The following is a 25447-nucleotide window of genomic DNA, read 5'->3' as shown; positions in this document are numbered from 1 at the left end:
TCCGAGGAAGTGAAAGAGGAGCACATTCTATAGAGGAAACTGATGTTGGATTGAACCTTGGACTGCAGTCGCTCACTGTGGAGTCAAAAGGACAGAGTGATGTGGAGACAGATTCACGGACATTTGGACTCAGTGACCTGGTCTAGAGGGGTCCCATCCAGACTGGACACAGTGGGAGTCAGGGTCAAACCAGCGTCTATGAAAACCCTTTATTTTAAACCTGTAGACAGGGGCATGCCCATGAACAAACACATTCAAACACTCACACAACAAACTCCATTCCCCATCTACAGGGGGTCAGGCTGGTCCTGGACCAGTCCACATGTACCAGGTCATGTCAAAAGGATGGAGGGTTGAAGTTTGTAAAGAGTCGTTTGCAGTGAATCCAAGCCGACTGTTTGACAGAGCAGCCTTTACAGACACATGAGAGACAACAGTGATACTGACATCTGCACAGAACAACCCAGAACCTGTGTGTCATGGTTGGATCAGTGTGTGAGTCCATCTAGTGGATGTTGTGTAGTACTGTGTTGTCTTTGCTCCAGAGGTTTTTGTTCAGAGTTTTGCTGTTTCCTGTCACTGTGGGCTGCAGAGCACAGTAGTACACAGCAGAGTCTGACACTGCAGCAGAGGAGATCTGCACCTCCATCTGGTTTCTACATAATCCAGGTTTGTCCTCTTTCTGTAGGAGTCCTGATCCCAAATCAGAGATGAGGAATTCCAGTGGTTTTCCTGGATGTAGTCACTGCCTTTAAACATCTGTCAGTATCAGGTGCAGTTGTGGAACATGTGGAGGTCAGGGGTCACAGCTGTACAGTGTCTGGAGTTTCCACTGCAGACTGTTCATCCCAGTTCATTCCTGCAGAACCACACCAGCATCTGCATCAGTCACTGCTTCACAGTTCAGTCAGTATTAGAGAAGGTGGGCCAATGTTTGTATCGGCGCTCAGTGTGATCATGAAGGTTGTGTCCTGTTGCTTCTCCGTCCACCATCCCAGTGTTGTTCTTTCAGTTCGTCAGCTTCTAAATGCTGTTTCTCTGGTAGATGACGCTCCATCTGAAATCAACCCTACTTCAGCTGGCTCTTGACAATCTGCTCTTCCTGTTGACTCATTATTGTGTTGTCTGTGGAGGTTCTCATGTGTCCAGGTCATGGTTCTTCTTGGTTTGACTGGACTGGTTTAACAATTAACAACAGGTTTCAGCCCTCATCCAATAGACTTATACAGTTCAAAGAACTGGACTGATCCACCCACAGGGGGAGTGGTCTGATCCACCCACATGGGCAGGGGTCTGATCCACCCCCAGAGGGAATGGTTCTGATACACCCAAGACCACACCTTCAGGTTTATAAGACCACTCCCCCTGCAGGTTTATAAGACCACACCCCCTGCAGGTTTATAAGATCACTCCCTCCACAGGTTTATAAGACCACACCCCCTGCAGGTTTATTATACCACTCCCCCCACTGGTTTTGATGACCACTCCCCCCACAGGTTTATAAGACCACTCCCTCTGCAGATTTATAAGACCACTCCCTCCACAGATTTATAAGACCACTCCCCCCGCAGGTTTATAAGACCACTCCCCCCACAGGTTTTTAATACCACTCCCCTACAGGTTTATAAGACCACTCCCCCCACTGGTTTATAAGACCACTCCCCCACAGGTTTATAAGACCACTCCCCCACAGGTTTATAAGACCACTCCCCCACTGGTTTATAAGACCACTCCTCCAAAGGTTTATAAGACCACACTCCTCCAACAGGTTTATAAGACCACTCCCCCCGCACATTTATAAGACCACTCCCCCCACCAGGTATTAGAATTTCAGAAGTCTGTTGGATGACAGATGAAACATTTTCCAAAGAGCTAAACCAGTCCAGTTGAACCCAGAAGAACATTGTAGACAAACCAATCAAGTATATTTTGTGGTCTACTTCATACTACAGACTGCAGGGCAGACTGAATACCAATTGAATATTCGGAGTGGAGTCTAACAGCCTCTGTGTCACACCTTCCTGTTAAACAGATGTTGCAAAAGGTGTGATGAAACTTAACTGACGGATGTGAAATCAGACCATTACCGACTTCACCCTGGAAATTTGTTGGTGCTGCTTTTAATGTGTCTTTACTTGGACACTGATGCATTATTGTCTCTTCATTGAACATTTACTGAACACGTTGGAAACATCAGAGATGAATGAATTATTTGTATTTTTAAGAACAACTAAACAATATAGACTGATCAGGGTCGATAGGGAAAAGGGGAAGAGGGGGGTGAGGGGGAAAATAATAACTTATAATAATGATAAAAACACAAAAATATCTAATAATAATAATACCAGTAGTCTAATTTGCTTTATACTTTTCTTGTGTCTTTCAACTATGTCCATTTCAATGTTCAAAGACAGTCAGTGATGTGGACCAGGAAACAGGATGTGGTCTTCCATCTCCATGGTAATCTCAACCACCCAGTTCCTCCTTCTGTCACCTTTAAAACCACACAGTGGATCCAGATGACCCACCAATCAACTTCAGAGGCTCCGAGAAGAGAAGAGAAGAGAAGAGAAGAGAAGAGAAGAGAAGAGAAGAGAAGAGAAGAGAAGAGAAGAGCGTCTAACTGGACATGGACCTCACACCATACATCCTGGTTTTCCTCTCCATGTCCATTCAAGGTAAGTGGAATGAATGATGGACAGTCACAGAGCTGAAAGGGTTAACAGCTGTTTGACAGGTTCCTCTCCATGGTTACAGACATGTCGTGTGTTTGATCTTAATCCCAGCGTGTGTTGATGGTCATGTGACTGTCATGATGGTACCTGGGGGTCCAACTCAGATCAGTGTGAATCCAGTCAAATATTGGTGGTTTGATGAATCCTGTCTGTTCCAACAGTGACAGTGTCAGACCTGATTTAGAAGGAGGAGCTGCTGACTGGGTCCATTATTGATTTCTGTCATAGATACCATGGGATAAACCAGTGCAAATGTGTGTTGTGGTTTCATCAGTGTCAGGTTTGTCTTTAAGTTGTCTGTGTTGGATTTATGGATCAGGATCAAACACATACATGTTGTGTTTCCTCTCAGCACACACCAGTACATGAAGAGTCTGGACCACCTTTACTGATCCACTTCCTGTTTGTCAGAGCAGCTGCTGATTCCAGCTCTCTGATTGGTTCCACAGTCTGTCCATCAACTGCTGTTACTTAATCCACTGACAGAACCTGTTCAACTCAACATCTGGATTCAAATGATCCAAATGATCCAACTATGTCTGTTAGGATCTGGATTTAACTGAGCCAGTATGGTGGAGCCTCCTATTGGATAATTAGTGCATGGGCGGAGCCTCCTGTTGGAATAATTAGTGCATGGGCGGAGCCTCCTATTGTATAATTAGTGCATTGGTGAAGCCTCCTATTGGATAATTAGTGCATGGGCGGAGCCTCCTATCGGATAATTAGTGCATGGGCGGAGCCTCCTATTGGATAATTAGTGCATGGGTGGAGCCTCTTATTGGATAATTAGTGCATGGGCGGAGCCTCCTATTGGATAATTAGTGGGATAAAGCAGTTATATTAGTCTATTTTAAATCTTCTTCTTCTTTTTCAAACATTTTCCTGTGGTCTACATAAACTGTAAATGCTCTGCTTGGGTCTGAATTCCTCATTAATTCAATTCCACAGGTCCATCTTCAACCCTATTTCTGAGTAATGACACCAGAAAGGTGGTTTGGAGCGCTGGCCCTTTAAATGCACAGGAGACACTTCAGGCCCCGCCCCACTGCAGGCCCCAAGGGCTATACAGGATAAGGGGGAGGGGCAAGGGGTGAAATGGGATTCAGTCCAAGAGTCCAAACCAGAACCTGAGTGTCCAGACCTGAACCCCAGAGTCCAGACCTGAGCCCCAGAGTCCAGACCTGAACCATAGAGTCCAGACCTGAATCACAGAGTCCAGACCTGAGCCCCAGAGTCCGGACCTGAACCACAGAGTCCAGACCTGAACCACAGAGTCCAGACCTGAACCCCACTGAAGGCTTTGCTCAGTGCTCACACTCCTCCTTCATCTATACTAGATGTGGACGTAATCAAAGCTAAAGGCGGTCCAACCAAATACTAGAGTGGGTGCACCTTTTATTCTGCTCAGTCAGTGGATGAGTTGAAAAACCACAGACCAGTTCTGGTTTAATGTTTTTTTAAATTTAACCATCAAACATAAACTGAACAAAAATCAGTTTAATTCAGTCGGGGTTGATTTCAGTCGATTCATTCATGATTCCTCCAGTTTGACTGATACTGTTCAACCTAAATGTGTCAGTTTCATCTTGTCATTGTTCATCTCCTGCTGTTCAGTCATATCATATATTTGTATTTGAACCTTCATCTGTGTCACATGTGCTGGTTTGGTATTTAGACGACGTTTTGTTGAAGTCAAAGCACAAACACAGATCAGACAGATTTAGATCCAACCTGATCAGCCTCAGTTTCCTGTTTGGGTTCTAATGTGGACATGTTTGATTTCTAATCAGAATATTACTAATAATATTAATTATAATAATTATAACAATAATAATAATATTATTAAATTTTATTTCTAAATGCCTTTCAGGACATCCAAGGACATTGTAGAGCACAGGATAAAACAGACAATGCATAAAATACAAAGAAGTAAACGAATAGATACAAAGAAAAATTGCAATACATAAAAATGACAATGCAAAATGGAGGGTAGAACTTACGGTGGGTCGACTATTCTGAAGAGGTCCGTTTAGAGCAGGGGTGTCAAACATGCGGCCCAGGGGCCAAATGCAGCCCGCTAAAGGTTCCAATCTGGCCCGCAAGGATATATTTATGAAATGCAAAAATTACACTTAAGATGATCACAGAAAATCTGGGTTCAGGTTCCACACACAGACCGGGAAAAATATTATCATAATAACCTATAAATTCTTACAACTCCAATTTTTTCTTTTTGTAAATGTAAATATTTTCATGTAATTTTCCTGTATTTTTATACTAAAACAAACTATAATTTCACAGAAAACGTAAATATCCTGAACAAATATGAAAAACCTGAAATGTCTTAAGAGATGTAAGTGTAATTTTAATAACATTCTGCCTGTTACTGAATATTTAGTGTATTTGTAGATCCCTGTGATCTGTAAGTTGACGTCAATGATAAACTTAGGCAGAACGTAGTTAAAATTTCACTTATTTGTCTGAAAAAATTTTAGGGTGTTCATGTTATTCGCATTTTTTCATTATGTAAGGAAAGTTTGGAGTTGACATTATTTATATGTAATTATGTTATTATTTTACTGGTCCGGCCCACTTCAGACCAAATTTGGCTGAATTTGGCCCCTGAACTAAAATGAGTTTGACACCCATGGTTTAGAGTCTGGATTTGAATGTGGGGAGAGAGTCACTGTTACAGATGGTTGGTGATTTTTAAAGGGCTGTTTCTGTGCTGTGGTGGGAGCGGAAACCAGACCGGAAGGGCTCATAGAGACTATTGGACATTACGTGTGTGGAGTTGAGTGGCGACTATTTTTTCAACAATTTTGGAAATGAAAGGTAGGTTAGAGATGGGACGAAGGTTATTGACACTGGTGGGATCTGGACTGGGTTTTCTGAGGATGGGGTACGGCTGCAGTTTGACTTGTGGAGGAACAGTTCCAGTGGTCAGGGAAGAGTGAGTGATGGCAGATGGAGAGAGGGAAGGCAAGATTTGACCGGAGGTGTGGGGGGCAGCGGATCGAGGTGACAGGTGGAGGGCTTGGAGTTTTTAAAGAGGTTGGAGATTACAGAGGTATCAGGGAGTTGAAAAGTGGAAAATGACTGTGGGAGTGGTTTAGGTGGAGAGGCAGGCGGTGAGTTTGGACAGAGGTGCAGGTGGATGTTGAGGATTGTCTCATTGAAGAACTGAAGTAGAGATTGACAGACACTTGATGAGTACAAGTGGGGGGGGGGGGGGGGCAGGGAGTTGGATGGCTGGGTAGTTTAATTGAGCAGGGTGAGCAGTGTTTTGGTTTCCTTCTGGAGAGATGATTAAAGCAGAACAGTGGTTTGACTCAGTTTTAGTAACTGAGTCCTTATGGTGCTGTATGTGTGTTCGGAGCATGTCCATGAGGAGTGAGACCAGTTTTTTGAAGAGTCGCTCAAGTTGTCGACCTTTAGCTTTCATTTGTTGGAGTTCGGGGGTGTACCAGGGGGCAGTTGAGGAGAAGGAAACAGACTGTGTTTTCAGTGGGACAAGAGAATCGAGAATGTGGGTCAGACTATTATGCTGTGTTTCCACTACGTGGAACCAGCTTGACTCAGCTTGGCTTGACTCGACTCGACTCGGGTACCAGGTCCTATTCCTGCAGACCGTTTCCATTACAGGATACTACTGACTTTGCAGTACCTGGACGTCATAGACGTCATAGCCAGTGGCGCAGAAAGGGTCCCCTGGGGCCCCAAGCAATATACATATGTGTGTGTATATATATATATATATATATATATATATATATATATATACACAGTACAGGCCAAAAGTTTGGACACACCTTCTCATTCTTCACATTTTCTTTATTTTCATGACTATTTACATTGTAGATTCTCACTGAAGGCATCAAAACTATGAATGAACACATGTGGAATTATGTACTTAACAAAAAAGTGTGAAATAACTGAAAACATCTCTTATATTCTAGTTTCTTCAAAGTAGCCACCCTTAGCTCTGATGACTGCCTTGCACACCCTTGGCATTCTCTTGATGAGCTTCCAGAGGTAGTCACCTGAAATGGTTTTCACTTCATAGCTGTGCCTTGTCAGGGTTACTTAGTGGAATTTCTTGCCTTATTGATGGGGTTGGGACCATCAGTTGTGTTGTGCAGAAGTCAGGTTGATGCACAGCTGACAGCCCTATTGGACAACTGTTAGAATGCATATTATGGCGAGAACCAATCAGCTAAGTAAAGACAAACGAGTGGCCATCATTACTTTAAGTAATGAAGGTCAGTCAGTCTAGAAAATTTCAAAAACTTTGAATGTGTCCCCAAGTGCAGTCGCAAAAACCATCAAGCGCTCCAACGAAACTGGCTCACATGAGGACCGCCCCAGGAAAGGAAGACCAAGAGTCACCTCTGATGCTGAAGATAAGTTCATCTGAGTCACCAGCCTCAGAAATCGCAAATTAACAGCAGCTCAGATTAGAGACCAGATGAATACCACACAGAGCTCTAGCAGCAGACACATCTCTACAACAACTGTTAAGAGGAGACTGTGTGAATCAGGCCTTCATGGTCAAACAGCTGCTAGGAAACCACTGCTCAGGAGAGGCAACAAACACAAGAGATTTATTTGGGCCAAGAAACCCAAGGAATGGACATTAGACCAGTGGAAATCTGTGCTTTGGTCTGATGAGTCCAAATTTCAGATCTTTGGATCCAACCGCCGTGTCTTTGTGCGACGCAGAAAAGGTGAACGGATGGATGCTACATGCCTGGTTCCCACCGTGAAGCATGGAGGGGGAGGTGTGATGGTGTGGGGGTGCTTTGCTGGTGACGCTGTTGGGGATTTATTCAAGATTGAAGGCAACCTGAATCAGCATGGCTACCACAGCATCCTGAAGTGACATGCCATTCCATCCGGTTTGCGTTTAGTTGGACCATCATTTATGTTTCAACAGGACAATGACCCCAAACACACCTCCAGGCTGTGTGAGGGATATTTGACCAAGAAGGAGAGTGATGGAGTGCTGCGCCAGATGACCTGGCCTCCACAGTCACCGGACCTGAACCCAATCGAGATGGTTTGGGGTGAGCTGGACCGCAGAGTGAAGGCAAAAGGGCCAACAAGTGCTAAGCATCTCTGGGAACTTCTTCAAGACTGTTAGGAAACCATTTCAGGTGACTACCTCTGGAAGCTCAACAAGAGAATGCCAAGAGTGTGCAAAACAGTCATCAGAGCTAAGGGTGGCTACTTTGAAGAAACTAGAATATAAGAGATGTTTTCAGTTATTTCACACTTTTTTGTTAAGTACATAATTCCACATGTGTTCATTCATAGTTTTGATGCCTTCAGTGAGAATCTACAATGTAAATAGTCATGAAAATAAAGAAAATGCAAAGAATGAGAAGGTGTGTCCAAACTTTTGGCCTGTACTGTATATACATAAGTCCTGTAACGGTACACGTACCGAACTGAACCATTTTGGTACACACCTGTTCGGTTCGGTACACAGCTGTACCGAAACGGCACAGTATGTTGAGAAAAAGAAAAAGGAACGAAAAACATTGTTTGATGCGGAACTTTAAATCCACGCAAGTTTCACACGGACATAGGGAAGGACGCACACATTGACCCGAAATACAAAATAGCAGCTGATATAAGGTTAAAAAAAAAACAACAAATATGATGTGAACCTGGAAGGAAGAGACTGAAGACCCTCCACCATCAGTACAGTCCAGTTTGGATCAGTTCAGGTCCCGGTGAAAGACAACAACGAGGAAAGAGACGTTAATAAGACGGACGTTGTTTGGCCCCTTGGAACTACGGTAGTTCTAAAACACACTAGCTCTGTCTGTGTCTCTCTCTCTCATGCACGCTGTATAACAGAGGAATAGAAGTCGGAGTTGGCCATTGAAAATATATAAAAATAAAGTTTTACTTTCGTTTCACGCCAGCATTAGTTACGTTAGTTATGGACCGGACCACACACCCCCACCCCACCCCCCCGCCTCCGACCAAAAAAACAAAAAAAAAACAACAACAAACAAACCATCCGCCAGACAAATTGCACCTTGCACGCACACACACACACACACACACACACGTACACAAAGTGGTCTAAACAGTTTGTTCTCTGTCCTAAAATAAATAATTTGGTTCAGTTTGTTGTCAGTGTTTCTCTTCAGTTTGTTAAAACAGAATACCAGTTTACCCTCCTGTTAATGTTGCACTTCATGCAGAATTTTTTTGTTGATATTTTTATGCAGAATGTGAACTGACAGAACTGTGATTAGATTTTTTTTGTTTGTTCAAAACTACCTGTCAGGGAAAAGTGCAATACTAATGTTTAAAATACATTTAGTAATATTAATAATTTATTTTATTCTCTATTTGATTTATAGCAGCAGAATTATATTATTCCTGTTTTCCTACTGTGTATGTGGCGCATTACTTCCATGTCGTGTGCTCAGAGAGTTGCTGATAAAGTCGCTCGTTGCATGTTGTCTCGTCAAGCTCATGCTGAATTTTTACGTCTGAACCTCCTCGACAAACCATGGTGTAGTTTTGCAGGCTGTCATCATGTGGATTAACCTACCACTATGTTTACTGTGAACTTCCGCATCTGTTTTTTGTAAAAGGGCGGGTCACAGAGACAACTGTCTGACCAATCAGTGGTCTGCAGTGTTTACATGTCACCTTTTAGTATGTGGTCCCCAGTCCTGGAACCTCAGCGGAGGTGATACCAAAAAACTAGTACCAGGTACCAGATTCCAGGTCCTTTCTCATAATGGAAACGCTAAAAGGCTGAGTCGAGTCCAGTTGAGCTGATACCACGTAATGGAAACAAGCAGTGGAAGCAAGTTCATCAGGAGTTGAGGGAGAGTCCAGGTGTGAAATGTTGTTGATGTTGGAGGAGAGAATGTATAAACTGATGTCCTCAATATCTGGAAATGAGATGAGACGTGATGGCTTGAGAGCGGTGAGGCAGAGTGTGGTGTTGAAGGAGAGGAGGACACATTCCATTCAAAGGAGCTGAAGGCAGGCACAGACACAGGTAGGACCTTCCACTTCTAGCGGTGAATTATTGCGAGACCTCCTCCCCGACCGTTGCCACGGGGACAGCAGATACAAACAAAGCCGGGAGGAGTGGACTCATTTAGCTGTGAAAAGTCATTGGTCTGGAGCAGGTTTCAGTAAGACACAGAAAGTGGAATTTACGGTTGGTGAGGAGGTCTTGAATCAGATGTCCTTTGCTTGTGAGGGAGCAGATATTGAGGAGACCGAAGTTGACAGTGGTGTTGTTGCTTGGTGGCAGCGTTAGCTGACCTAGCTAGGCTGGCTACTGCTCGGTGGTTGACTGCCCGGCCGCAAGAAGCAGACCAGAAGGACCTCCCTGTGTTGGAGCTGCTGTATGGGAAACTCCTGCAGGACCCACCATGGATGTATCTCTTTCGGGGGAGAAGTGCAACGTCCGGGTAGTGGCACAACACTGGAGTGGAGGTGCGAGCAGATGACGGTACTGTCGGAGACCTGACACGGGACGGTGACATGTCCGCAGGAACAGCCGGGTGATCGCAGACCAGATATGGAACTCGCAGCAGCGACAGGTGGATCAGTGAATCCGGGTGAAGTGATCCAGTGGGTAGGCTAGTGTTAGCCCTCTGAAAATAAAGTGCAGGAAAAGCAACTGTCGCGCTAGTGAGGGGAGATACGGTCGCTTGGTTCCCACATACATACAATTACTCAGTACATTTCGGGCATAAAAAACATTTAAAACACTATAAAATTGCTGGTGAGCAGCGGCAGCAGGTCACACCAGTGTCAACTCAACCATAAGAAGACCAGCACCATGTTGTCCTGTTTTATTTCTAATCCCAATATTGTCCTGTTTTCATGGCTGTCCTTTGTGTTTTTCCTGCAGGGCTCCTGTCTGAAAACAACACCACTTCAACAGGTAAGAAATGCATGAAGGAGGGATGGGAAATGGGTTCAAGCTGAACATCCTGGTTCAGGTGGTTTTCATCTGAACAAACTGGAGCCAATGCAGAGGATTCAGGAATGATGGGTTTCCAGAAGCTCCACTGAGCACGCTCAGCTCCTGTTCCTGACATTTGGACAAGTGTGGCTTTAAAGATCCACAAGTGAAGGAAACACTGACAAACAGGAGCAGACTGAGCCATTCAGTTCACTGACTGAATGAATGAGGGATGAACTGAGTCCGTTTGGACACAAAATCTGTCAGTGGGACTGAAAACACTGTTCACACATGGAAACCATATGTGGTCAATAATCCAGTCCATGTGGTCCAGATGGGGTGTTGTGGTTCTGGACTGGACTCTGACTGGTCTGTCTTATTTCTACAGAGTCTGTCCACTTCAGGTTGGTGGGAGGAGCCAGTCGTTGTCATGGTGACCTGGAGATGAAACGACACGATGGAATCTGGGAACCAGTGGAAGGGTTATACTGGTACAGGAAGTTAGGAAACAGAGTTTGTGCAGAACTGGACTGTGGATCTGCAGTTTCAGTGAGACGTAGAGACACTGGTTTAGATATTGATAGTTGGTGGATCACGTCAGACTGTGATGAATCTGCACTGAGGGACTGTTTTAGATCTGGTACACGTCTGTCTTCATTCCTGGAGCTGAGTTGTTCAGGTAAGAGCATTAACACTGAACCCTGACCCTTCCACTGTCACTGTGGGCTCCAGACTCTGTGGACTCTCAGATCCTGGTCGGTCCAAGACTTCAACTCAGATTGAATGTGAACTCACACAAACTGATCAATACAATCAATAATATCCATGTCCAAACAAACAGCTGATGAACATCATGTCACACAGAAGAAACAAACACAAACACATATGAATGTGAGTCCACTACAGTCCAGTAAAATCCACTATTTAGTCCAACCCCCAGACCCTGGTCTCCTCCAGTCCACTAGAGTCCCTTAGAGTCCAGTTCAGACTCTAGTCTTATTCCAGTCTTCTTCCATCTGTGTCCACAGACTCTGTCAGACTGGTCCATGGGTCCAGTGTGTGTTCAGGCAGACTGGAGGTCCGATCTAACCAGTCCAGGTCCTGGTCCTCAGTGTGTGAAGGACACTTAGACCTTCATGGTGCCCAGGTGGTCTGTAGGGAGCTGGGCTGTGGGGCTCCTGGGCTCCTCCAGGGGGCGCTCTCTGGAGCAGCGGAGGCTCCTGTGGTGCAGACGTTCCAGTGTGAAGGCCATGAGTCTGCTCTGCTGGACTGTGGAAGCTCAGGGGCACAGACCTGCTCATCTGGAACAGCTGTGGACCTTACCTGCACAGGTGGGTGGAGCTTTGACTGACACCAGCTGACATCAGTTCACTCACTTTGAGCTCATTTATCTGTCACTTGTATTTGATCAGATCCTGATGATGTCAGACTGGTGGGAGGAGACAGTCGCTGTGACGGTGAAGTACAGGTCAAACATCATGGAGAATGGAGAGACGTGGGATATGATTATTATAATGACATCTGGACCATGAAGGCAGCAGATGTCATATGTCGTCAACTAGACTGTGGATCTTTGGTTTTTGGGAGAAGATCTGGTCCATCTGATCCTGTGTGGTCCATCAGCCCCTACTGTCTTCTGTCTACAGCTACACTGATGGACTGTGTGAGAACAGGTATTGGGGCCAGACGCTCCACCCTGTCCCTCACCTGTTCAGGTAAGTCTACTGATGATGGTCCTGATTCTGTCAGAGTTCTTCCATGAGTCCATTCAGGTGTGTTTTATCTGAGCTGTGTCAAACCAAACCCAGTCAGACCAGGTCCACACATTGGACAGTTGGACTGAAACATCAAACACATGGAGTCCATGAATGTGGTCACATGACTCTGAGTCCATCTGTTTGAACAGGACTTTGTGTTGGTCCATGTGTTCTTTTTCCAGCTCTATGTGGGTCTGCTGGACTCTGAGGACACCATTCATTCAGTCATTCATTCATTTTGTTCATGGTTGTGCATTTCATCAGCAGACATTCAGTAATCATCAGGTGAACAAACATGTACACATTCATCCTCGAAAAGGAGCAGGATGAAGAAAATCTTCTACTTCCTGTCCCCTTCTGAATAATAATAACAGCCTTAATGGTTAGAGATACACAACTAACTGTAAAAATCAGACAAACCAAACCAAATCCATCCAAAGATGATACAAAATGAATCCAAAACCAAGTGCAAAACTACGGAAGCGTGTTGCATTCACACAAAAAATTAAATTCAGCTCTGTTTTTCTGAATTAACGAGATAATTATCTCGTAATTATGAGAAAAAATAAGTTTAAAAAAAAAATCGGCGGTGTTTTTCTGAATTTACAAGATACTGTTTCCTGAAAAAAACATTTTTTTGCTCTGTTTTTCTGAGTTTATGAGATACTGCTTTCTGGAAAAAAAAAAAAATTTGCTCTGTTTTTCTAAGTTTACGAGATACTGTTTTCTGGAAAAAAAAAAAAAATTTGCTCTGTTTTTCTAAGTTTACGAGATACTGTTTTCTGGAGAAAAAAAATAAATTTGCTCTGTTTTTCTAGGTTTACGAGATTGTGATGATACTAGCACAGGCACAGAATCCAAATGCAGAACTCAGAGGCGGAAAATAAAGTTCAAGGGATTTATTAGTCACTGATTTCACAAACAAATGGGTAATGATAATGAATGACACTATCTTGAGGATAATGGATGAAGAAATCCTCTTCGGATACGTCTTCCGGGCTGAGGACGTGAATCCCTTTCTCCGTTCGGTTACCGGAGCCTTTTTCCCGACTAGGGAAAAGCAGAGGGAGGTCAGGGACGGAAACGGGTCATGCACAGGTAAGCTATCAAACAGGCAACAGGACATAAGGGTTAGACAAACTCACGTACCAAAAGTCAGGCTAGGCGGTCAGAACCAGGTAAGCAGATGAGGCAGACAAAACCAACAGGAAGCAGGCAGAAGACAAAAACCGGGATGGCAAAAACGGGTCAAAAACAGGAAATCAGATGGACAGACAAGATCAGAGCACTGGTAAGTAACTGCAAGAGATTACAAACTGGCGTCTGAACAGGGGAAGAGACTGGACTTAAATACACAAAAGGGAGGGAAGACAATGAGACACAGGTGGCACAAATCAGGGCGGAGACAGGTAATCAAGGGAAAGGTGAACACGATCAAGGAAGGGAAGTAAAGACGACAGACAAGACACATGAGGGGAAATTAACAAAATAAAACAGGAAGTGACAGACAAACATGAAAGACAGACAAAACCAGACTAACGTCTGGCTGCAGCCTTAACAGAGATACGGTTTTCTGGAAAAAAATAATTAATTAGCTGTTTTTCTGAATTTACGAGATACTGTTTTCTGAAAAAAATAAATTTGCTCTGTTTTTCTGAGTTTACGAGATACTGTTTCCTGAAAAAAATTAAATTTGGCTCTGTTTCTCTGTGTCAGTGGGACAGTGGTCCCTGATCCAACAGGAGCTCCTTTTATCTGTGCCGCTGAAAACCTCTCGGGGGAGCGTGAAGTTGTTCTCTTAACCGGTTCCGATTACGGATCATGGAACTAGTTTCGTTGGCAGAAATCACAACCAAGCTGTGCTCCGACCTCCAAGCCCCGCTTCATGCACGGATCAAGCCCTTCAAGCACACCGGCGCTCAGAGCCTGTAGCCCGGCTTCTTGGAGGGCACGACCGCAGTGATGGGAGTTGGCATTAATGAAGTCAAATAAAATGACATTCACCAGCATTAAAGAAAATATGCGTCTTGGTGTCCTGGTTCAACCCCCCACCCCTGGACAGCTTTCCATCAGGTCCAGGTGGAAAGCTATGGGGGTGGGGGGGTGAACCGGGACACCAAGACGCTCCTCCACGGATCTAGTTCTGACTAATGCTTTCCATCAGGTCCGACAAATAAATGAATACACATTTGCACTCTTCTGCTGTTTCTATTTTCTTTAATGCTGGTGAATGTCATTTTATTTGACTTCATTAATGCCAACTCCCATCACTGCGTCGTACCCTCCAGGAAGCCGGGCTACAGGCTCTGAGCACCGGCTCCTGTCCGGCTTCCACACCGGTGCACTTGGAGGGCTTGATCCGTGCGCAAAGCGGGGCTTGGAGGTCGGAGCACAGTTTGGTTCTGAGTTCTGGAAACAAAACTAGTTCCATGATCTGTAAACAGAACCAGTTACGAGAACAGAAAAAACTTCACGCACCCCTGAAGGCTTTTCAGCGGCACAGGTAGAAGGAGCTCCTGCCTGGATCAGGGACCACTGTCCCACTGACACAGATAAACAGAGCCCAATTTAATTTTTTTCAGAAAACAGTATCTCGTAAACTCAGAAAAACAGAGCAAATTTTTCTTTTTTTTTTTTTTTCCAGAAAATGGTATCTCATAAACTCAGAAAAACAGAGCAAATTTATTTTTTTTCCCCAGAAAACAGTATCTCATAAACTCAGAAAAACAGAGCAAAAATTTTTTTTTTCAGGAAACAGTATCTCGTAAATTCAGAAAAACAGAGCCGAATTTAATGTTTTTCAGAAAACAGTATCTCATTAATTCAGAAAAACAGCGCCGATTTTTTTTAAAACTTTTTTTTTCTTGTAATTACGAGATAATTATCTCATTAATTCAGAAAAACAGAGCCGAATTTAATTTTTTGTGTGAATGCAACACACTTCCGTACAAAACTACAGATCTAGGAAGGATAAAACAAACTAAACAAAGGTACATATATACCTGATGAAGTGATGCAAACCCATCACTGACACTAAAGCCTCTCCTTAAATACAGATGTTTGACATGAGCCACATGTTTCCAGTGGTCTGAGATGAACCAGTGCACAGGTCACTGATCAAACAGACTGCATTATGGTGCATTCACTGACCACTGGGATTCTGTGTGAAGTGTCTTGCCCAAGGACAAAACGGACAGACTAGGACAGAGTGGTTTTCAAACCGCCAACCCTTGGGTTATTGGATGACCTGCTCTCTGAACCATGGCCTCCTGCTCTTGTGTCTTTAAACATGTCTGTGTGTTGTTGTGGGTCCACAGACTCTGTCAGACTGGTCCATGGTTCCAGTCTGTGTTCAGGCAGACTGGAGGTCCGGTCCAACCAGTCCTGGTTCTCAATGTGTGAAGAGGATTTGGACCTTAATGATGCCCAGGTGGTCTGTAGGGAGCTGGGCTGTGGGGCTCCTGGGCTCCTCCAGGGGGGGCTCTATGGAGAGGGGGAGGCTCCAGTCTGGACCAGTGAGCTCCAGTGTGAAGGACATGAGTCTGATGTCCTGGACTGTAGAAGGTCCAGCTCAGCTGGGAAGACCTGCTCACCTGGAGCAGCTGCTGGACTCACCTGTACAGGTACCAAGGGGGCGGGGCTTTCATATGACAGTGTGTTCGTTTGACTCATGTCTTTGTGTCTCTGCCCAGATTCAGGTGGTGTCAGGTTGGTGGGACAGCCGACCCGCTGTGCTGGTGCTTTGGAGATCCAACACCGGGGACAGTGGAGACCAGTGGGAGACCCCTATGAAGACTGGGACCTGAAGTCTGGATCTGCTGTGTGTCAGTATCTGGACTGTGGATCAGCTGTTTCAGTCGACAGAACAGATGATTCTCCACGCAGACGTGTGTGGCCGGTGTCTATCCCTTGTGTAAAGCTGATGTCTGGACTGATGGACTGTGTTACACTAGATGGTCTATATTACCACTCCTTCGGTGTGGACATGGTGTGTTCAGGTACAAATGGACACAAATGGTGTCTTAAAACTGTGTATGACTTGTATCTGTCCAACCCGTCATGTCCTCAGTGTCTCTACTCCGTTGGTCTTTCTGTTCCTCCTCAGCTGAAACTCTTCCCTCATGCTGAACAGTTTCGTGTTGTCCTCCATAAACAGTCCGTTTGTTTACACAGATCGTAGGTCACTGGGGCATCTTCACAATTTTGCCGCGACGTGCATTGTGGGAAGTGCAGCTCAACGCAGCTGCGTTATGGCCGCAGCAGAAACAAACACGGAAACGGCTTCATTGCCTCTTCCTACTGCGGCTGTGTGGAGCTGCATTTCCCACAATGCACATTGCGGTGAAATTGTGAAGATGCCCCTGTGACCTAGCGTCTCTGTTTGCTCCATGTTTTCATTGGTAAGTGTTCATCCCATCCCAAACTCCTGTGGATCAGATCCATCTGTGTCTCTGAGGAGGATGGATTCTCTGACTGCTTGTATGTGCTGGTTGGTCCAATCATGTCTCTGTGTGTGGACAGATCTGCTGCCTCAGCCCAACATCTCCCTGTCTGACGGGGTCTTTGAGGTCTACCAGCAGGGGTTTCGGCTGCTCATGGGCTCCGACTTCACCGTCACATGCTCCATCCAACTACAGTACCCAGGAGGCTCCTTCCAGCTGATCTCAGACACCAAGGAGCTGCTGAACCGCACCCTACCAGCTGTCAATCACTCTGCCCACTTCCTGTTGTCTGCCGCGGGTCACGCCCACCAAGGGAACTACACATGTGTTTATCACGTGGACATTTTCAACCGCAGCTTCTCGTCGTCTCAGAGCCCCGCCCTCTATCTCACTGTAGGAGGTAACAAACACACATAAAACACCCACAATGCATCTGTAACAGTCACAGGACCATGTTCCACAACATTCCCAGTGAGCAGAGTGAACAGGTGTGAGCAGAACCACGTTGGTAGAACTGAGATCAGGTAAAGCTGGTCCAGTTGAACCTGTCAGAGACTGGGCTGAACCAACAAACACTCCTTTAATCTGAGCTCAGTAACAGGCCTCCAGTCCAGTCCAGTCCTGTGGGGGCAGTGATTACCCATCATGCCTAGTGCCTCCAGTCCAGTCCTGTGGGGTCGGTGTTCTGATGTGGGCTTGGTTCAGTGGGTCAGGTCTAGGGTCCATTTACTGGTTCCATAGATGAGGTCACCACCATGACCTTTGACCTCTGGTAGGGTATAGGCCACGTACAAGTGAACTCCACCTTCCTGTTGGTCCATCCTTGTGAGCTCCGTCCACCATCAGTCTGTTTTCTTCTTCTATTGGATTCTGTCCACTTCTGTTCCACAGTTCTCCATTTGTCACCTCATCTTTCCATTTAATCTTAAGGATTGTTCTCCTGCATCGGTTGGTGACAGTCTGGACTTGGTCCAGGACTGTCTTTTGTCGCATTTCCACGACGTGGTATCGGCTTGGCTCAACTCGACTCGGCCTTTTAGCGTTTCCATTATGAAAAAGGACCTGGAATCTGGTACCTGGTACTAGTTTTTTGGTATCACCTCCGCTGAGGTTCCAGGACTGGGGACCAGATAATAAAAGGTGACGTGACTGCAGACCACTGATTGGTCAGAGAGTCGTCTCTGTGACCCATCGTTTTGCCAAAAACAGATGCAGAAGTTTACAGTAAATATGTTGGTAGGTTAATCCACATGATGACAGCCTGTAAAACTACACCATGGTTTGTCAAAGAGGTTCAGACGTAAAAATTCAGCACGAGCTTGACGAGACAACACACAACGAGTGAGTTTATCAGCAACTCTGAGCAGACGACACAGAAGTAACGCGCCGCATCACTATGACGTCCAGGTACTGTAAAGTCAGTAGTATCCTGTAATGGAATCGGTCTCCTGGAATAGGACCTGGTACCAGAGTGGAGCCGAGTCAAGCCGGTTCCGCATAGTGGAAACGCGGCATTTGTGTCTTCTATGTTTCACAGCCACATTAACAGAACTGATCTCATATTTGAATTTAAAGCCGTATCTGTGTGTGTTGTCAGGTCTTTGTGTCTTTCCAAACTTGTGTCCAGTGGCTGAATGCTATTCTTACTTTACTGATCAGCTTCTGCTCTGCCTTGTTTATCGATGATACTCTAAAGATTAGAGTCTTCCAGGGATCTTTTATCCACTGCGACAGGATTAGTTGATATTTTGTGCAACTCAGGGCTCTCAAATTCATTTTTCATTCAGCCCGATTTGATGTCCAGTGGGCCAGGCCAGTAAAATAATAACAGAATAACCTATAAATAATGACAACTGCAAATTTTTGTCTGTGTTTTAGAGCAAAAAAATCTCCATTAAATGATGAAAGTATTTACTTTTATAAACTATCCAAACAAAAAAGATGTGAATAACCTGAAAAAAAATAAATAAATAAAATTTCTTAAGATAAATCAGTGCAATTTTAACAATATTCTGCCTTATCTTATCATTTCTACATGTGCATTATGGATCAGATCTACAAAGACACTAAACACTGAGGAACAGAGAGGAAATTGTTAAAATTGTGCTGAATTTTCTTTAGACATTTCAGGTTGTTCATATTTGTTCAGGGCATTCACATTTTGTTGTTACAGGATAGTTTGTAAATGTAAATATTTTCATAATTAGGGACCGAGCCCACGGGGAGAGGCCCTCTCCCTCACACAGTGAGGGAGAGGGCCCTTACAGGCAAAGACCCTATTGTTTTTCGTTCGTTTTTTTTTTTTTAATTATTATTCTCCCTCTGTCACTTTAAACTGGAATTTGATCCCCTTAACATACTCAAAAACTCACCAAATTTGGTACGTATGTCAGGTCTGGCGAAAAATTTTATAAAATGTAAAAATTAACCCCATAGGTGCCAAAATGAGTTCTCTAGCGCCCCCTAGATACACAAAAACGGCCCTTGCAGCCAGTAGGAATATTGTAGAAACATGAAACAAATGCCAAAGTTTTCATCTCATTAAGCCCAAAAAGTCATACACTCCTACTCATGAGCTAACTCCAACAGGAAGTTCAGAATTTTCCTTTCAAAATAAAATGTTCAAATTGCAAACTTCCAGTAGGAATGTCGTAGACACACGAAACCAACGCCAAAAGTTGTGTTGCATTGAGCCTGACAAATGATACACTGACACCTATGAGCTAACTCCAACAGGAAGTTCGCATTGTATTTCAAAATAAAATTTCTAAAACCAACTCGTATCACACCGTTTATCGTATTGGCATCTAACAGCACCAAAAGATTGAGTGAACCCTTCTCAAAAAAGTGATCTCACACTTTTTTGATATCTGTCTTAGTTTGTTTTTTTTTGTTTTTTTTTATAAGCCCTGAAAGTTGCGAAGTCTGAAACTGAAAATTCAGTTTGGACTTTTCCCCCACATATTATATATTGAAACGTTCACAAAACACAGCAGAAGTCTCCTGTGAAAAAATTTTTGAGATACGATGTACGGTTTTGGATTGACAGCAATTTATGTGAGAAGTGGTGTCTGAGTGAACTGCAGTATTAACTGTATTGAGTCACATGTGTCATCTATAGGAGCCATGTGAGATGAACGTGCGCATGCACACACATGCTGATTGGCTGAAATCTTCCTGCTCAAACAGTGGAGAGGCTGTTTTGGTTTGAAAGTCTAGAAACAACTCATCATAACTCTCATATTTCTGGGGTTTCAGTAACAAATTATACATCAAAGTGTAGGAAAATTTCTTTTCTTTCAAAGACTGTTGACATTTTAATCTTAAAGTGGTTAGTTTTTGATCTCTGGGCCTCCAAACACAACAACTGCTGCTTTTTCCCTCCTTCCCTCCTGTGTTCCATTTGTCTCACTCACATGTTTGACTAACTCCACCTTCGTACACTCACTGCTGATTCACTTCTGACTTTGTTTCATCACATTAGAGATTCAAATGTTGCTCCAACCTTCCAGAAGTCTGACATGACAGAATTTTTCAGATAGGAGCTACTGTTCTGGACTGACGTCAGTTTGTCTGACAGGTGGTTTTTAGTTCATTTCTCTTAAACTCCTGTCTGCTCTAAAGGTCGTTAGTGATGATCAGGTGCACCTGCCATGTTTATGCTCCCCTAGCAACCATGTAGAGTCCATAGCAACTGTGTGTGTGTGTGTGTGTGTGTGTGTGTGTGTGTGTGTGCGTGCGTGCGTGCGTGTGTGTGTGTGAGACTGCTACTACTATTACTGATCCAACCTGGATAATATAACAACTGATTGTAACTGATTCTCTCTCTCTCATTCTCATTCTCACACACACACACACACACACACACTGTAGAGTCCATAGCAACCATGTGTGTGACACTACTACTACTACTGCTATTTATACTAATACTACTACTGCTATTACTAAAACTACTACTGCTATTATTACTAATAGTACTACTACTACTACTGCTATTTATACTAATATTGGGGGGCGGCCATGGCTCAGTTGGTAGAGCGGGTCGTCCAATAACCGAAGGGTTGGCGGTTGGAATCCCGCTCTGTCCATGTGCTGTTGTGTCCTTGGGCAAGACACTTCACCCTCCTTGCCTCCAGTGCTGCTACTCACACTGGTGTATGAATGTGTGTGAATGTTTGGTGGTGGGAGGGGCCGTAGGCGCAGATTGGCAGCCACACTTCCGTCAGTCTGCCCCAGGACAGCTGTGGATACAGATGTGGTTTACCACCACCAGAGGGAGGGTGTGAGAGTGAATGAATAATGGATCCACTGTATGCGCTTTGAGTATGCGTTCATAGAAAAGCGCTATATAAATATAATCCATTATTATTAGTAGTATTAGTATTAGTATTAATACTACTACTGCTATTACTAAAACAACTACTGCTATTACTACTAATAGTACTACTACTACTACAACTACTGTTATTATACTTCTATTACTACTGGTATTACTACTACTAGTATTACTGATCCAACTCACATAATTGAAAAAAAAAAAAGATTATGACTGATTCTCTCTCTCTCGCTTAAACACACACACACACAGAGTAGGGGTTTTCAAAATAAAAGCCTTATTATAAATGGGGAAAAAAAACATAAATCTGCCAAAAAAGACAAGAATGGGTGGAGGGAGGCGTGACCGGTAACGGGTGGTGGCATGGGAGGGGGAGCCCAGCCAGAGCATGAGGTCCCGACCAATGCTGCTTGCAGCTTTAATTTAATGTTATTTTTTGCACAAGAACAAAGACAAAAATTTGAAGCCGTCATTATTTATAGGCATAGTGTAATATTTTTTTCACATCAAACCCAGAAGAAAATCTGGGGTCATTCTTTTTTGTCGGTTATTCTGCTGTTATTATTTGACTGTAGATCATATTGGTCTGTATGTGGAACCTGAACTAAAATGAGTTCCACAGCCTTGACTGTGGAATTTTTACACTTTACAAATTCATCCCAGGGGCCGGATTGGAACCTTTGGTGGGATGCATTTTTGAAACCCCTGGTCCAACTGAAGAACTCTGGACTTTCCTGGATATATGTGTGGGCTTTAGGTTCAGTTCATCTGTCTTTGTTTGCATCTGTACATGTGTATGAGACAGTTGGGCAAGACTGTCCACAAAGTCTAGGTCCCCCAGTTGTTACCAGAGTGTCCACTGGAGTCCATTTTGTCTTCCTTTGGTTGGTTCCTTCACGATCCAATCAACTGCCAGGATGAACAGAATTCTTGTGGTCCTCCTGTCTGTACGTGGACAGGTTGTGACAGTTGTCCTTTCTGTGCTGTTGGTTTCCTGGTCCATGGCCTTCTCAACGTTGACTAGTTTCTCTGGTATTCCGTAGTGTCTCATGAGTTTCCAGAGTGTTGGACTCGTTTATGCTATCAAATGCTTTGTGACAGTGGTTGAAGTTGACTAATCCAGGCAGGTTCCACTCTACAGACTGTTCCACCATGATCCACTGGGTGCTCTTTGATCAACACCTGACCAGGGGCCTCATGTACAAAGACTTGCGTGGATTTCATACATAAACCTGGTGTGCGCCCAAATCCAGAAAAGTCCGTACACACAAAAAAATCCAGATGAACAAAACTGTATGTACGCCTGTATCCAAGCACACTTCCTTTATTCATCCCAATCAGTGTGGAATTGAGCGCATATGTTGGAGTACCTGACTCCTCCCTGTCCACGCCCACATTTAAATATGCAAATCAGAATAAACAGGGTCTGCAGGTGGGATTCCCTCTGGGATTCCCCTGTGCATGATCACATGATGACGTCAAGGTGGACGTGAAGCAGAGGCCAAAACAGGCGGAAGAAGAAAAAAAGGACAAAGTCAGCCTGTTTGAGCAGAGAGTCGACGATACTGTGAGTGACACTGGTCTGACAGCAGTGACTGGGATCAGCCCCAAGTAAATATAGATTTAGTATTAGTGTAAGTCATACATGAGCTCATTCTACGGGTCATACAACAGTCTGATCACAGCCAAACTAGATAAAGGTTCATGTGTGATCATGTCAGGATATCAAAGAGGAAATCGAAGACTTTGACTTGTGTTTAATTACTCCATTTATTATTTCCCAAAAGACAATGAGACAGAAGGCAGTCAGATGCAGTCTCAGCCTGTCACAGACCGTGGGTTTCCTCTGGTCCAACAGCTGCTGATGTCTGTCCTCGGCCGTGTCCTCACCTGTGATGACCCGAGTCACCAGAGGACATTGCGAAGTGAACGAGCGCCTTGACCGACTAATAAATGTCCCCACAGACATTAATATTACATTAAATGCATTTATCAACAAGTGAATTCTGTGTCCTTGTCTCTTCATGTGGTTGAAATCACATCCTATTCAGATGGCAGGATTGGCACTGATGGGTCCAGGATTGGACTGGTTCTGGTTCTGGTTCTGGTGGTGGATGTGCTGCTCTGGCAGTATAATTGCATGCTGTTGTGTTCATTGTTCATCTGTGTATCTCTGATGTGCACATCACTCTGTGGAATGACCTTTCTCACATTATTAACAGTTTCCCAGTGTCACCTCTAAGTGTCTCCAGTGGTTCTAAAGCTCTAGAAACATATGAACTCCAGACATGGAGTTGGAGTGGAGGAGCGCACATTCCACAGTCATGTCACTGTTTACACATCTGAACGTCAGTGTGGAAAAGGGCGTAGGTCAGGTTTTTGTATGTACACAACCTTTATACATGAGGCCCCTGGTCTTGTCAAATCCAGCCTGGTTGTCATGGAGCTTGTCCTCTGCTGCTTGTTTGATCCTCTCTGATAGTTCTAGTGAAAATCTGCCCAGGTGTGGACTAGAGTGTTCTGCCTCTGGAGTCATTCCCTTTGCTCTGGTCTTCCTTCTTTGGTAACTTTTCCTTCCTTCCTTCCTTCCTTCCTTCCTTCCTTTGGTATTTCTTCATTGTCTTCAAACACATGTTCCATGGGCGTTGTTTTACAGGTTGTTTCTTTTGTGTTTCTTCAGACTCTCAGTCACATCTGACCATCACGGTGGTGCTCATCGTCCTGGCTCTGCTCATATGTGTCATTTCCCTCTTCTTCTTCTTCTACTGTAAGGTATGTTCACATCTGTCCTCACTGGATCCATTGGACTTCAGACTGAGTCACACACAGGAGTCTGAACTGGACATGTCTGCTGCCATGTTTGTTCCAGGTCTTCATGAGGCGGAGCCGAATGAAGGCGGAGACAAACACAATGACAGTTCAGGAAGAAACATCCCATTTTTAGAGTCCCAGTGGTTCAGTGTGAGTCCAGCTGATATTTGGATCAGATCAACAGTTTCACAGCTGAACCAATAAACGCCTTCATTTTGTGCAGATGCTTCATGAACCATCACTGAGTCTGTTTACATTCACACCAACACTTCGATCATTATCTGATTTCTAGGGTTATCCAATTATTCCAGTGATCATGTAAACCGGACAATCTGATCGAATTTATCTGATAATGGCAGTTATCTGATTATGAGAAATCTGATTAACACACCTAGATTTCTTCCCAATACTACGATGTCTTCACGCATGTATACAGATTAATCAGATTTATTTTGTTCTTTTACGACTGTGCATGTGTAAACAATTAAAAAAATAGTAGAGAACAGAAGTTACGTAGTCAGCGACAGTTAACGGTTGTGCGTCACTTGGCCTGACGGTACCAGTCGACTGCCTCCGCTGACCCACATGACAGCCACTTCCTGTAGGCCTCCTCCTACAGCCTCACGGCTTTTATAAACCCAGTTTATACACATGGAAACGCAGCTTTATTCTTATAATATTCTGACTCTTTTTGAAAATACTTCTTTCTCAGAATAGTCCAGAGTTCTTCACTCTATGCTTTTATTAACTCTTTTAAAACTGCCATTATAACAGATGTGTCTGTGTTTCCTTTGCTATAAAAGTGTCAGAAAATGCCTTTTTTTTTTGCCAATTCTTTTGCACCTTTTTTTTCCAGGAAGAATTTAACTTTCAGTATCTGGTCATTCATTATCATTATTATAAATACTTACTTCCTGACTGACTGTCAGTTTCAGTCACTTTCAGTTGTTAGTTTCATTCAGTTTCAGTCCGTTTCAGTCATTGGTTTCATTCAGTTTCAGTCATTAGTTTCAGTCAGTTTCATTCAGTTTCAGTTGTTAGTTTCAGTCAGTTTCATTTAGTTACTCTAAAAGCTAAAAACCAGGTTCTAAATCTAGGGCTAATAATGGACTCAGACCTAAACTTTAACAGACTCATTAAATCAATGACATCATCATCCTTTTACCGTCTCAGAAACATTGGCAGAATCAAAGGTTTACCGTCTAAACCAGACTTAGACAGACTGATCCATGCATTTATCTGGAGCAGGTTAGACTACTGAACGGCCTTCTGACTGGACTCTAAACCAGCTGAAGACAGCTGCAGAACATCCAGAATGCTGCTGCTCAGGTCCTGACTAGAACCAGGAAGGACCACCATATTAGTCCTGGTCCAGGTCTGTGCACTGGCTTCCTGTGGCACAGAGAATAGAC

The 25447-nt window shown here is 44.0% G+C and overlaps 2 protein-coding genes across 2 annotated transcripts in view; both read left to right on the top strand.

The window, feature by feature from the left end:
* LOC115437229 (dual specificity protein phosphatase 18) overlaps positions 1 to 25447 on the top strand; it is a 165060-nt gene that overhangs the window by 135235 nt on the left and 4378 nt on the right. The window lies entirely within an intron of this gene.
* Positions 12111 to 24513, top strand: LOC115437447 (scavenger receptor cysteine-rich type 1 protein M130-like). The gene is made up of 7 exons (XM_030160662.1): positions 12111 to 12184; positions 12336 to 12404; positions 16008 to 16069; positions 16139 to 16444; positions 16968 to 17288; positions 23905 to 23996; positions 24094 to 24513. Exons 1-7 carry the CDS (start codon positions 12111 to 12113, stop codon positions 24166 to 24168), a joined length of 999 nt encoding a protein of 332 aa, XP_030016522.1. The 3' UTR covers positions 24169 to 24513.

Source organism: Sphaeramia orbicularis, chromosome 17, assembly GCF_902148855.1.
Source record: "Sphaeramia orbicularis chromosome 17, fSphaOr1.1, whole genome shotgun sequence".
Classification (NCBI taxonomy): Eukaryota; Metazoa; Chordata; class Actinopteri; order Kurtiformes; family Apogonidae; genus Sphaeramia; species Sphaeramia orbicularis.
Note: the sequence above shows the minus strand (reverse complement) of the source record. Positions and strands in the feature narration are given on the sequence as shown.